Here is a 12,780-nt window from a genome sequence, read left to right as displayed (position 1 = left end):
TTCGCCACATATAGCAACAAATCATCCGCATACAGAGATACCCGGTGTTCTTCTCCTCCCCTGAGTACTCCCCTCCACTTCCTGGAACCCCTCAATGCTATGGCCAGGGGCTCAATCGCCAGTGCAAACAATAACGGGGACAGAGGACATCCCTGCCTCTTCCCTCTATGGAGCCGAAAATAATCAGACCCCCGTCCATTCGTGACCACGCTCGCCATCGGGGCCCTATACAGCAACTGTACCCATCTGATATACCCATCTCCAAAGCCAAATCTCCTCAGCACCTCCCACAAATAATCCCACTCCACTCTATCAAATGCTTTCTCGGCATCCATCGCCACCACTATCTCCGCTTCCCCCTCTGGTGGGGGCATCATCATTACCCCTAGCAGCCTCCGTATATTTGTATTCAGCTGTCTCCCCTTCACAAACCCAGTTTGATCCTCATGAACCACCCCCGGGACACAGTCCTCTATCCTCGTTGCCATTACCTTGGCCAGAATCTTAGTGTCCACATTCAGGAGGGAAATAGGCCTATAGGACCCGCATTGCAGCGGGTCTTTTTCCTTCTTTAGGAGGAGTGATATCGTTGCCTCTGACATAGTCGGGGGCAGCTGCCCCCTTTCCCTCGCCTCATTAAAGGTTCTCATCAGTAGCGGGGCCAGCAAGTCCATATATTTCCTATAGAATTCAACTGGGAATCCGTCTGGTCCCGGGGCCTTCCCCGCCTGCATGCTCCCAATCCCTTTCACTACTTCCTCCGTCTCAATCTGTGCTCCCAGTCCCGCCCTCTCCTGCTCCTCCACCTTAGGAAATTCCAGCTGATCCAGAAAGCACATCATTCTCTCCTTCCCATCCGGGGGCTGAGCTTCATATAATCTTTCATAAAATGCCTTGAACACTCCATTCACTCTCTCCGCTCCCTGCTCCATCTCCCTCCTCATCTCTCACCCCCCCTATCTCACTCGCTGCTCCCCTTTTCCTCAGTTGGTGGGCCAGCAACCTGCTCGCCTTCTCCCCATGTTCGTACTGTACACCCTGTGCCTTCCTCCATTGTACCTCTGCATTATCCGTAGTCAACAAGTCAAATTCTACATGTAGCTTTTGCCTTTCCCTGTACAGTCCCTCCTCCGGTGCCTCCGCATATTGTCTGTCCACCCTCAAACGTTCTTTCAGCAACCGCTCCCTTTCCCTACCCTCCTGCTTTCCTTTATGTGCCCTAATAGATATCAGCTCCCCTCTAACCACTGCCTTTTAGCGCCTCCCAGACCACTCCCACCTGAACCTCCCCATTATCATTGAGTTCCAAGTACCTTTCAATACACCCCCTCACCCTTAAACACACCCCCTCATCTGCCAATAATCCCATGTCCATTCTCCAGGGTGGACGCTGTTCTTCTTCCTCCCCTATCTCCAGGTCCACCCAATGTGGAGCGTGATCCGAAATAGCTTTAGCCGTGTACTCCGTCCCCGTCACCTTCGGGATCAGTGCCCTTCCCAAAACAAAAAAGTCTATCCGTGAATAAACTTTGTGGACATAGGAGAAAAACGAAAACTCCTTACTCCTAGGTCTACTAAATCTCCAGGGGTCTACTCCTCCCATCTGCTCCATAAAGTCCTTAAGCACCCTAGCTGCAGCCGGCCTCCTTCCGGTCCTGGACCTCGATCTGTCCAGCCCTGGGTCCAGCACCGTATTAAAATCTCCACCCATTACCAACTTCCCCACCTCTAGGTCCGGGATACGTCCTAACATACGCCTCATAAAGTTGGCATCATCCCAGTTCGGGGCATATACGTTCACTAAGACCACCGCCTCCCCTTGCAATTTGCCACTCACCATCACGTATCTGCCCCCACTATCCGCCACTATGGTCTTTGCCTCAAACATTACCCGCTTCCCCACTAGTATAGCCACCCCCCTGTTTTTTGCATCTAGCCCCGAATGAAACACCTGCCCCACCCATCCTTTGCATAGTCTGACCTGGTCTATCAGTTTCAGATGCGTCTCCTGCAGCATAACCACATCTGCCTTAAGTTTCTTTAGGTGTGCGAGTACCCGTGCCCTCTTTATCGGCCCGTTCAGCCCTCTCACATTCCACGTGATCAGCTGGGTTGGGGGGCTCTTTACCCCCCCCCCCCCCCTTGTCGACTAGCCATCTCCTTTTTCAATCCAGCTCCTCACCCGGTTCCCACGTAGCCGTATCTCCCCCCAACGGCGCCCTCCCACCCCGACCACCCCACCCCATACCAGCTCCCCCTTCTCCCCAGCAGCAGCAACCCAGTTAACCCCCCCCCCCTCACTAGCGTAATTGCACCCCCCATGTTGCCCCCAGAAGTCAGCAAACTCTGGCCGACCTCTGCTTCCCCCCGTGACCTCGGCTCCCACTGTGCGAGGCCCTCCTTCCTGCTTCCCTGTTCCCGCCATGATTACCATAGCGCGGGAACAAAGCCCGCGCTTCCCATTTGGCCCCGCCCCCAATGGCCGGCGCCCCCAGCTCCTCATCCTCCCTCCCCCCCCCCCCCCCCCCCCCCCCCCCCTCCCCCACGACATGGGGAAGAGAGAAAAGTTACAGGGTCGCAGGATTAACAACTTGGGAAATCATCTCTTCCCCCTCTTCACCCCACATATTCGCCCCACCACTTTGTCCCAAACGTTCTTTTTCTAGCCCGCTTATTCCAGTTTCTCCTTGACAATAAATGTCCACGCCTCTTCTGCCGTTTCAAAGTAGTGGTGTTTCCCTTGATGTGTGACCCACAGTCTTGCCGGCTGCAGCATTCCAAATTTAACCTTCCTTTTGTGCAGCACCGCCTTGGCCCGATTAAAGCTTGCCCTCCTTCCCGCCACCTCCGCACTCCAATCTTGATATACGCGGATCACCGCGTTCTCCCACCTACTGCTCCGAGTTTTCTTTGCCCATCTGAGGACCATCTCTCTGTCATTATATCGGAGAAATCTCACCACTATGGCTCGAGGAATTTCTCCAGCCCTCGGTCTTCGCGCCATAACTCGATAGACTCCCTCCACCTCCAACGGGCCCGTCGGGACCTCCGATCCCATTAACGAGTGCAACATCGTGCTCACATATGCCCCGACGTCTGCCCCTTCTGCACCTTCGGGAAGACCAAGAATCCTTAAATTCTTCCTCCTCGCATTATTCTCCAGCACCTCCAGCCTTTCCGCACACCTTTTGTGTTGTGCCTCGTGCATCTTTGTCTTCACCACCAGGCCCTATATGTCGTCCTCATTCTCAGCAGCCTTTGCCTTCACGACGCGAAGCTCCTGCTCCTGGGTCTTTTGCTCCTCCTTTAGCCCTTCAATCGCCTGTAATATCGGGGCCAACAGCTCCTTCTTCTTCTCCTTTTTGAGTTCTTCCACGCAACGCCGCAGGAACTCTTGTTGGTCAGGGCCCCATATTAAACTGCCTCCTTCCGACGCCATCTTGCTTTGTGCCTGCCTTCCTGGCTGCTGCTCTAGAGGATCCACCGCAATCTGGCCACTTTCCTCTCCTTTTTCCATCCGTGTCCAGGGGGGATTCCCTTCTGGTTTACCGCACAGTGTTTTTAGCCGTTAAAATTGCCGTTGGGGCTCCTATTAAGAGCCCAAAAGTCCTTTCCTCCGGGAGCTGCCGAAATGTGTGACTTAGCTGGTCATCGCCGCACCCGAAAGTCGTGGTAGATTTCTGACAGCTGCCAGAGTCTCCCCATCTCACTGGGCAGGATTAAACATCTGGTCCCAGAAAAAAGAATGTGTTACCGCCCACCATCTCATGTTAAATCCAGTTTGTTTCTGCCTCTTCCTCTCGATAATTTACTTTTTTTTTTTTAATTGTCTACAATCTTCTTTGGTTCTAAATGAAAATTTGGTTTAAAACTATTTGGAACCAATTTACTAAGATAACTTGGGTCATTGTATAAATTCATTCAACTATTTTCTGATTTTTTAAAAAAAGTACTTTAAAATTATATATGAGCATATGCTTTGTGAATCACTCTTGCAAATTTATTTGTTGTGTTCAATTGGATTTCAATTGTAAATGCGCAAGAACAGGGGCGGGATTCTCCCCTAACCGGGGGGGGCGGGCCGTACTGGCACCGAGGAGTGGCGTGAACCACTCCGGCGTCGGGCCGCCCGAAAGGTGTGGAATCCTCAGGGGCTAGGCCAGTGCCGGTGGGGTTGACGCCATGCCAGCTGGCACCAAAGGGCTTGGCGCCGTGCCAACCGAGGGCGAAGGGCCTCCGCTGGCCGGCGTGGCGCCATCCCAACGCGGGCATGGCGGACCGTTACAGCGGCCAACGCGGAGGGAAAGAGTGCCCCCACGGCACAGGCCCGCCCGCAGGTCGGTGGGCCCTAATCGCGGGCCAGACCACTGTGGGGGCCCCCGGGGCCAGATTCCCCCGACCCCCCCCCCCCCCGAGGACTCCGCAGGCCGCCCTCAGAGCCAAGTCCCGCTGGTACGGACCTGGTTTGATTTACGCCGGCAGGACCGGCCGGAAACGGGCGGCCCCTCGGCCCATTGCGGAGTGGAGAATCGCCGGGGGGTGGGGCCGCTGCCAACTGCCCCCGACCAGCGCGACGCGATTCCCGACCCCGCCGAAAAACCGGCGCCGGAGAATCCGGCAGCCGGCGTCGGGGCGGGATTCGCGCCGCCCCCCAACGATTCTCTGGCCCGGCGGGGGGGTCGGAGAATCCCGCCCCAGATTCTTGAAAGATTGACTTTTAATTCCGATGATGATTCTATTTTTTTATAAGTATGCATTAGCTTCAGATTGTACAAATCATAGAATCATTACAGTACAGAAGGAGGCCATTCGTCCCAAAGAGTCTGCACAGACCCTTTGAAAGGGTACCCTACCTAGGATCAGGCCCCCACTCTATCCACTTAACCCCAAAACCCTACCTAACGTTTTGGACACAAGGGGAATCTAGCATGTACAATCCATCTAACCTGTACACCTTTGGACTGTGGGAGGAAACCCATGCAGACAAGGGGAGGGAGTGCAAACTCCGCACGTTCAGCCGACGCGGGAATTGAACCCGGGTCAGTGCTGCAGTGAGGCAGCAGTGCTAACCACCGTGCTGCCCAAATGCGATTTTCTTACACCAGCGGTACTTTTTTAAAAATTGCAGGTGGAACCTGTAACTCGTCAGTGGGATGATGGTACTTCCTCAAATACTCCAGTAGAAAGTGAGACTCACAACCTGATGGGCATTGTAACTTCATGCAACAAGCTTGGCGGCTACATTAATGAAACCACTTACTTCTCCGTGACAGATGTATCTGAAGGTAAAAGTGCAGCAATTTTGTTTTGTAAAAAATCACATTCAATCAGCTTACCTGAATCCTTTCAGCTGTACCCTTTGAAGGTAGGCTGCATACTTTTAGAAAGATGAATGTTTTGAATGTAGGGCATGTCCAAACTGTATAAATTAATTGTCTGTTCATTTTTTATCAGTATGTACTACATCACTGAAGAAATGTTCTTTAAAGAAATGCATTACTCCTTGAATGTGTTTGCCCAGTGAGCTTTGTGTAATTTCAGTTTGCACACTGCAATGCATCTATCTTTTGGGTGAGAAATGGGGATAATCACCTCGGATTGTTCTTCCCGATTGGAGATTGTAACCCCTGAAGGAAAGAATATTTGTGGAGAATTCCGTTGTCTTCTGACTTGGTTGCGTTGGGTGGGGAACATCATTAGCAAACAATTAGTGTTAATCATATACATACATACTGGAAATAGAAGTTGCAATGTATAAATGGGTTGCTCGGTCCAACCAACCCATGTTTGCATTCACTATCTAAAAGATCATCTCATCTCTGAAACGCAGCATTTTCTAGTGCTTATTTTCCTCTTTATGGGAAGAACACATAGGGTTTTCCAAGAATGGGACACCCTCTCCCATGGAGGGGAGGGGGCTGCATGGAAGAGGCTGGAGACGGCGTCTTGTGAGGGTACGAGCCTGGAGGCGCTGGCAACGGCGTCGCTGCCACTCCCTCCAATGAGGTATACCACGAGCTCGGTGGTGGCGGCTTCCCTCAAAATCTGGGGGCAGTGGAGGCGGCACAGGGGAGAGGTGGAGGCCTCGGTGTGGACCCCAATACGGGGGAATCACCGGTTTGTCCCAGGGAGAATAGATGGAGGGTTTTCGGGGTGGCACAGGGCAGGGATAAGAAGGTTGGGGGACCTGTTTGTGGATGGGAAGTTTGTGAGCCTGGGTGAGCTGGAGGAGAAGTACGGGCTCCCCCCGGGGAACACTTTTAGGTATCTACAGGTAAGGGCGTTTGCCAGGCGGCAAGTGGTGGAATTCCCGCTGCTGCTGCCATGCATCGTACGGGCCAGGGTGCTCTCGGGGGCGTGGGTTGGCGAGGGGAAGATCTCGGCAACTTACCAGGTGATGCAGGAGTAGGAGGAGGCCTCGGTGGTGGAGTTGAAAGGGAAGTGGGAGGAGGAGTTGGGTGAGGAGATCGAGGAGGGGACGTGGGCAGATGCCCTTGGGAGGGTGAACTCTTCCTCTTCGTGCGTGAGGCTCAGCCTCGTACAGTTTAAGGTGCTGCACAGGGCACACATGACCGGGACAAGGATGAGTCGGTTTTTTGGGGGTGAGGACAGGTGAGTTAGGTGCTCAGGGAGCCCAGCAAACCACACCCTGGGTATGCCCAGCGCTGGAGGAGTTTTGGAAGGGCGTAGCACGTCCTGAAGGCCGCCTTGGAGAACGCTTAGCCGGAGATCAGAGGCTGAATGCCCTTGACTGTTGAAGTGTTCCCCGACTGACTTCCGGTTGCGGCTATGCGGAGCTAAGCCGCACGATTCGGCAGCTCCCGCTATCACGGACTTTCGGGCTCGTTAGAGGAGCCCCAACGGAAATGTTTTTTAAGACAACCCATGGGGAAGGGAAGAGAGAGGTCCCCCTTCAACTTTTATGGACCGGACCAGAAGTGAATCGGCCAAAAAAGCGGCACTGGAGCAGCGGGAGAAGCGAGGGAAGAAAAGCAAAATGGCGGCGGCCAGGGACAAAGCGGAGTGTGGGCCGGAGCTGCAGGAGTTCATCAAGCGCTGCTTCGAGGAGCTGCGCAAGGAGATGCTGGCGCCTATGTTGTCGGCAATTGAAGGACTAGGGATGACCCAGAAGGCCCACGAGGTAAAGATCCAGGAGGTACAGAAACGAGTCAGTGAGAATGAGGACGAGATCTTGGGCCTGGCGGTGAGTGTGGAGGAGCACGAGGCACTGCACAAGAGGTGGGCGGGAAGACTCGCCGATCCTGGGTCTCCCTGAGGGAGTGGAGGGGGCTGATGCCGGGGCATACGCGAGCACGATGCTCGGGGCGATGATGGGCGCGGAGGCCCCTTCGAGGCTGCTGGAGCTGGATGGGGCACACCGGGTGCTGGCGAGGAGGCCCAAGGCAAACGAGCCGCCAAGGGCGATGGTGGTGAGATTTCACCGGTTCACGGACAGAGAGAGTGTCCTGAAATGGGCCAAGATGGAGCGGAGCAGCAAGTGGGACAATGCAGAGATCCGAATATACCCGGACTGGAGCACGGAGATTGCAAAGAGGAGAGCGGGTTTCAACCGGGCCAAGGCAGTGTTGCACCGGAAAGGAGTGCGATTCGGAATGCTGCAGCCAGCGCGACTGTGGGTCACACACCAGGATCAACACTATTATTTCGAAACGCCTGAAGAGGCGTGGACCTTCATACAAACCGAAAAGTTGGACTCAAACTGAGGGTTTGTGAGGGTGGGGGAGATGTTTGATGTGTGATGGTTGTTGTACATGGGTCAACTACGCGCAGGAAATGTTATATGGGCTTGGGGAGAGAGACAAGGCCGCGACAGGAGCAGCGCCAGAGGGGGCGGGGTAGGCTTCGGAAAGCGCGGGGTTTTTCCCGCACTAGGGAAGAAAGGCGGGAAGGGGAATGGAGGAACGCACACGGACTGGGACACTCCCACACGGGGAGGTCAATGGGACGGCGGGGGAAGCCGGGGTCAGCAGGTGTCAGCTGACTTACGGGAGTGATATGGGGGGAGCAAAAAAGCTAGACAGGGGTCTAGCGAGGGGGGAGGGGGGGGGGGGGGGGAGGAAAGGGTTGCTGCTGCACTGGCCGAAAGGGAATGGGACACAGAAGAGGTGGTCGGGGCGGGGGTCTCCTGGCTGGGGGACTGGAGGGTGAGGGTGGCGCGGACACGGGACTGGCCTAGAAATGGAGATGGCTAGTCGGTGGGGGGGGGAGGGAAAGAGAGAGCCCCTCCAATCCGGCTGATAACGTGGAACGTGAGGGGCCTGAACGGGCCGGTGAAGAGGGCCCGAGTGTTCGCGCACTTAAAGGGACTGAAGGAAGACGTGGTCATGCTCCAAGAGACAAATCTGAAGGTGGCGGACCAGGTCAGGTTAAGAAAGGGATGGGGAGGACAGGTATTCCATTCGGGGCTGGACGCGAAGAATAGAGGGGTGGCAATATTGGTGGGGAAGCGGGTGTCATTTGAGGCTAAGACTATCATGGTGGATAACGGAGGGCGATATGTGATGGTGAGCGGTAGGTTGCAGGGGACGTGGGTGGTGTTGGTAAATGTATACGCCCCGAACTGGGATGATGCTGGATTCATGAAGCGCATATTGGGGCGCATTCCGGACCTGGAGATAGGAGGCCTGATAATGGGAGGGGACTTCAATACAGTGTTGGATCCAGCACTGGACCGTTCCAAATCAAGGACTGGAAAGAGGCCGGCGGGGGCCAAGGTACTTAGGGGGTTTATGGATCAGATGGGGGGAGTGGACCCATGGCAGTTTGCAAGGCCGCAGGCCAGGGAATTTTCTTCTTTCTCCCACGTGCACAAAGCCTACTCCCGGATAGATTTCTTTGTCCTGGGCAGGGCGCTCATCCCGAGGATGGAGGGAACGGAGTATTCGGCCATAGCCGTTTCGGATCATGCCCCGCACTAGGTGGAACTGGAGCTGGGAGAGGAGATGGACCAATGCCCGGTGTGGCAGCTGGATGTGGGACTGCTGGCAGATGAGGTGGTGTGTGGGAAGGTGAGGGGGTGCATCGAAAGGTACTTGGAGGCCAATGACAACGGGGAGGTGCGGGTGGGGGTGTTATGGGAGGCGTTGAAGGCAGTAATCAGGGGAGAGCTAATCTCCATCAGGGCTCATAGGGAGAAGACAGAGGGCATGGAAAGGGAGAGGTTAGTGGGGGAGAGTAAGAGTGGACAGGAGATATGCAGAGGCCCCTGAGGTGAGATTACTTGGGGAAAGACCACGTCTCCAGACGGAGTTTGACCTGTTGACCACTGGGAAGGCAGAGACACAGTGGAGGAAGGCGCAGGGGGCGACCTACGAGTACGGGGAAAGGCGAGTCGGATGCTGACACACCAGCTCCGTAAGAGGATGGCAGCGAGGGAAATAGGGGGAGTCAGGGATGGAAGGGGAGCCATGGTGCGGAGTGCGACGAAAATACAGATCCCAGCCCCCAGCGGGGGAAGAGGGGATGAGAGGATTTCTAGACCAACTGAGATTCCCGAGGGTGGAGGAGCAAGAGGTGGCTGGTTTGGGGTGGTTGGGCTGGTTGGAGGAGCTGAGCAAGGGTTTGGGGAGCATGCAGGCGGGGAAGGCCCCGGGACCGGACGGGTTCCCGGTGGGGTTCTACAGGATGTACGTAGACCTGTTGGCCCCGCTACTAGTGAGGACCTTTAACGAGGCAAGAGAGGAGGGGACCCTGCCTCCAACAATGTCGGAGGCGACGATTTCTTTGATCCTAAAGCGGGACAAGGACCCACTGCAATGTGGATCATACAGGCCGATCTCACTCCTCAATGTGGATGCTAAGTTGCTGGCAAAAGTCCTGGCTACGAGGATCGAGGACTGTGTCCCGAGGGTGATCCACGAGGACCAGACGGGATTTGTAAAGGGCAGGCAACTAAACACAAATGTGCGGCGGCTCTTAAACGTGATAATGATGCCATCGGAGGAGGGAGAGGCGGAGATAGTGGCAGCTGTGGACGCGGAGAAGGCCTTTGACCGAGTAGAGTGGGAGTACCTCTGGGAAGTGCTACGTAGGTTTGGGTTCGGGGGGGGTTTATCAGTTGGGTTAAGCTCCTTTACAGAGCCCCGGTGGCGAGTGTAGTGACGAACCAGCGGAGGTCGGAGTACTTTCGGCTGTACCGAGGGATGAGGCAGGGGTGCCGCCTGTTTCCCCCCCCCCCCCTCTGTTTGCATTGGCAATCGAACCCTTGACCATGTCATTGAGGGCGTCTAGGAAATGGAGGGGGGTGGTCCAAGAGGGAGAAGAGCATCGGGTGTCGCTTTATGCAGATGACCTGTTGCTGTATGTGGCGGATCCAACGGAGGGGATGGTGGAGGTCATGCAGACTCTAAGGGAGTTTGGGGAGTTTTTGGGCTATAAGCTCAATGTAGGGAAGAGTGAGCTTTTTGTAGTACAGGCAGGGGACCAAGAAAGGGGGATAGGGGATCTACCGCTGAGGAGGGCGGAGGGGAGCTTTTGGTACCTGGGGATCCAGATAGCCAGGAGTTGAATAATACATAATACAGAATAATACAGATACATAAACTGAATCTGACGAGGTTGGTGGAGCAAATGGAGGAGGACATCAAAAGATGGGACATGTTACCGCTCTCGCTAGCGGGTAGAGTGCAGTCGGTCAAAATGGTGGTCCTTCCGAGGTTTCTCTTTGTGTTTCAGTGCCTTCCCATCGTGATCACCAAGGCCTTTTTTAAGAGAGTAGGCAGGAGCATTATGGGGTTTGTGTGGGCGAATAGGACCCCGAGGGTAAGGAGAGGGTTTCTGGAACGCAGTAGGGACCGAGGAGGGTTGGCGCTGCCAACCTAGGGAGCTACTACTGGGCAGCAAATGTGGCGATGATCCGCAAGTGGGTGATGGAGGGAGAGGAGGCGGCATGGAAGAGGATGGAAATGGCCTGGGGGCGTTGGTGACGGCACCGCTGCCGTTCTCCCCGTCAAAGTATACCACGAGCCCGGTGGTGGTGGCAACGCTAAGGATCTGGGGCCAGTGGAGACGGCACAGGTGTGCAATGGGAGCCTCGGTGTGGTCCCCGATCAGGGGTAACCACCGGTTTGTCCCGGGGAGGATGGATGGGGGGTTTCAGAGCTGGCATCGGGCGGGGATTAGAAGAATGGGGGACCTGTTCATTGACGGGACGTTTGCGAGCCTAGGGGCACTGGATGAGAAGTTTAAGATACCCCCGGGAAATGCTTTTAGATATATGCAGGTGAGCGCGTTTGTGAGGCGACAGGTGAGGGAATTCCCGTTGATCCCGGCACAAGGAGTTCAAGACAGGGTGATCTCGGGTGTATGGGTCGGGGAGGGCAAGGTGTCGGCAATATACCAGGAGATGAAAGAAGAGGGGGAAGCGCTGGTAGAGGAGCTGAAGGGTAAATGGGAGGAGGAGCGGGGGAGGAGATTGAGGAAGGTCTGTGGGCTGATGCCCTAGGCAGGTTTAATTCCTCCTCCTCGTGTGCCAGGCTCAGCCTGATACAATTTAAGGTGGTTCACAGAGCTCACTAGATGGGGGCGAGGTTGAGTAGGTTCTTTGGGGTAGAGGACAGATGTAGAAGGTGCTCAGGGAGCCCGGCGAACCATGTCCATATGTTTTGGTCATGCGCGGCACTGGAGGGGTTCTGGAGAGGAGTGTCGTGAGCAATATCTCAAGTGGTGAAAGTCCGGGTCAAGCCAAGCTGGGGTCTAGCAATATTTGGAGTAGTGGACGAGCCGGGAGTGCAGGAGGCGAAAGAGGCCGGCATTCTGGCCTTTGCGTCCCTAGTAGCCCGGTGAAGGATCTTGCTAATGTGGAAGGAGGCAAAGCCCCCCAGTGTGGAGGCCTGGATAAACGACATGGCTGGGTTCATAAAGCTGGAGAGGATTAAGTTTGCCTTGAGAGGGTCTGCACAGGGGTTCTACAAGCGGTGGCAACCGTTCCTAGACTATCTCGCGGAGCGTTAGAGGAAGGTCGGTCAGCAGCAGCAGCAACCTGGGGGGCGGGGGGGGGGGGGGGGGGGGGGAGGAATGGGGGCTTGTCTGGGAGGGTGGATGAGCAAGAGAAAACGTGAAGGATCGGGGAAACTGGCACCTGCGGGAGAGAGCCAGTGTACAAAGCTATGTAACATATCATTTTCACCATGTATATATCTTGCTCTGCGCAATTTCTCGTTATTTTGTTACGGGGGGGGCGGGGGAGTTATTGTTTGTAAGGGTGAAAAATTGTGTTAAAAAACTTTAATAAATATATATATTTTTTTAAGTGTTCCCCGACTGGAAGGGAACATTCCTGCCTGGTGATTGTCACACGATGTCCGTTCATCGAATGACAATCACCAGGCAGGAATGTTCCCTTCCAGTCGGGGAACACTTCAGCAGTCAAGGGCATTCGGCCTCTGATCACCGGGTAAGCGTTCTCCGAGGCGGCCTTCAGGATGCGCGACAACGCAGAATCGCCGAGCAGAAGCTAAGAGCCAAGTTCCGCACACATGAGTGCGGCCTCAACCGGGACCTGGTATTCATGTCACATTACATTCATCCCCCACCATCTGGCCTGTGAAATCCTACCAACTGTCCTGGCTTGACTCAATTCACACCTCTTTAACCTGGGGTTACCCCATCTCTGGATCTGTAAAGATTTAATCACCTGCTAATGCTCGCATTCCAAGCATTGTCTGGCATCTTTGAATCTGTCTATGTGTATATATATATATATATATATATATATATATGTATGTTTCTGGAACATACCTCTTCATTCACCTGAGGAAG

General features: G+C 54.8%; 1 protein-coding gene across 2 annotated transcripts in view; it reads left to right on the top strand.

Annotated features, from left to right (window-relative positions):
• mov10l1 (Mov10 like RNA helicase 1) overlaps positions 1-12,780 on the top strand; it is a 108,966-nt gene that overhangs the window by 27,789 nt on the left and 68,397 nt on the right. For both annotated transcript variants that reach the window (XM_072471440.1, XM_072471441.1), the window contains exon 4: positions 5,129-5,285. In XM_072471440.1, coding sequence (XP_072327541.1) covers positions 5,129-5,285 — 157 coding nt within the window. The remainder of the gene's footprint in view (positions 1-5,128; positions 5,286-12,780) is intronic.

This window comes from Scyliorhinus torazame, chromosome 13, assembly GCF_047496885.1.
Source record: "Scyliorhinus torazame isolate Kashiwa2021f chromosome 13, sScyTor2.1, whole genome shotgun sequence".
Classification (NCBI taxonomy): domain Eukaryota; kingdom Metazoa; phylum Chordata; class Chondrichthyes; order Carcharhiniformes; family Scyliorhinidae; genus Scyliorhinus; species Scyliorhinus torazame.
The sequence above is the reverse complement of the archived record's forward strand: the minus strand, read 5'-3'. Positions and strand labels throughout refer to the sequence as shown.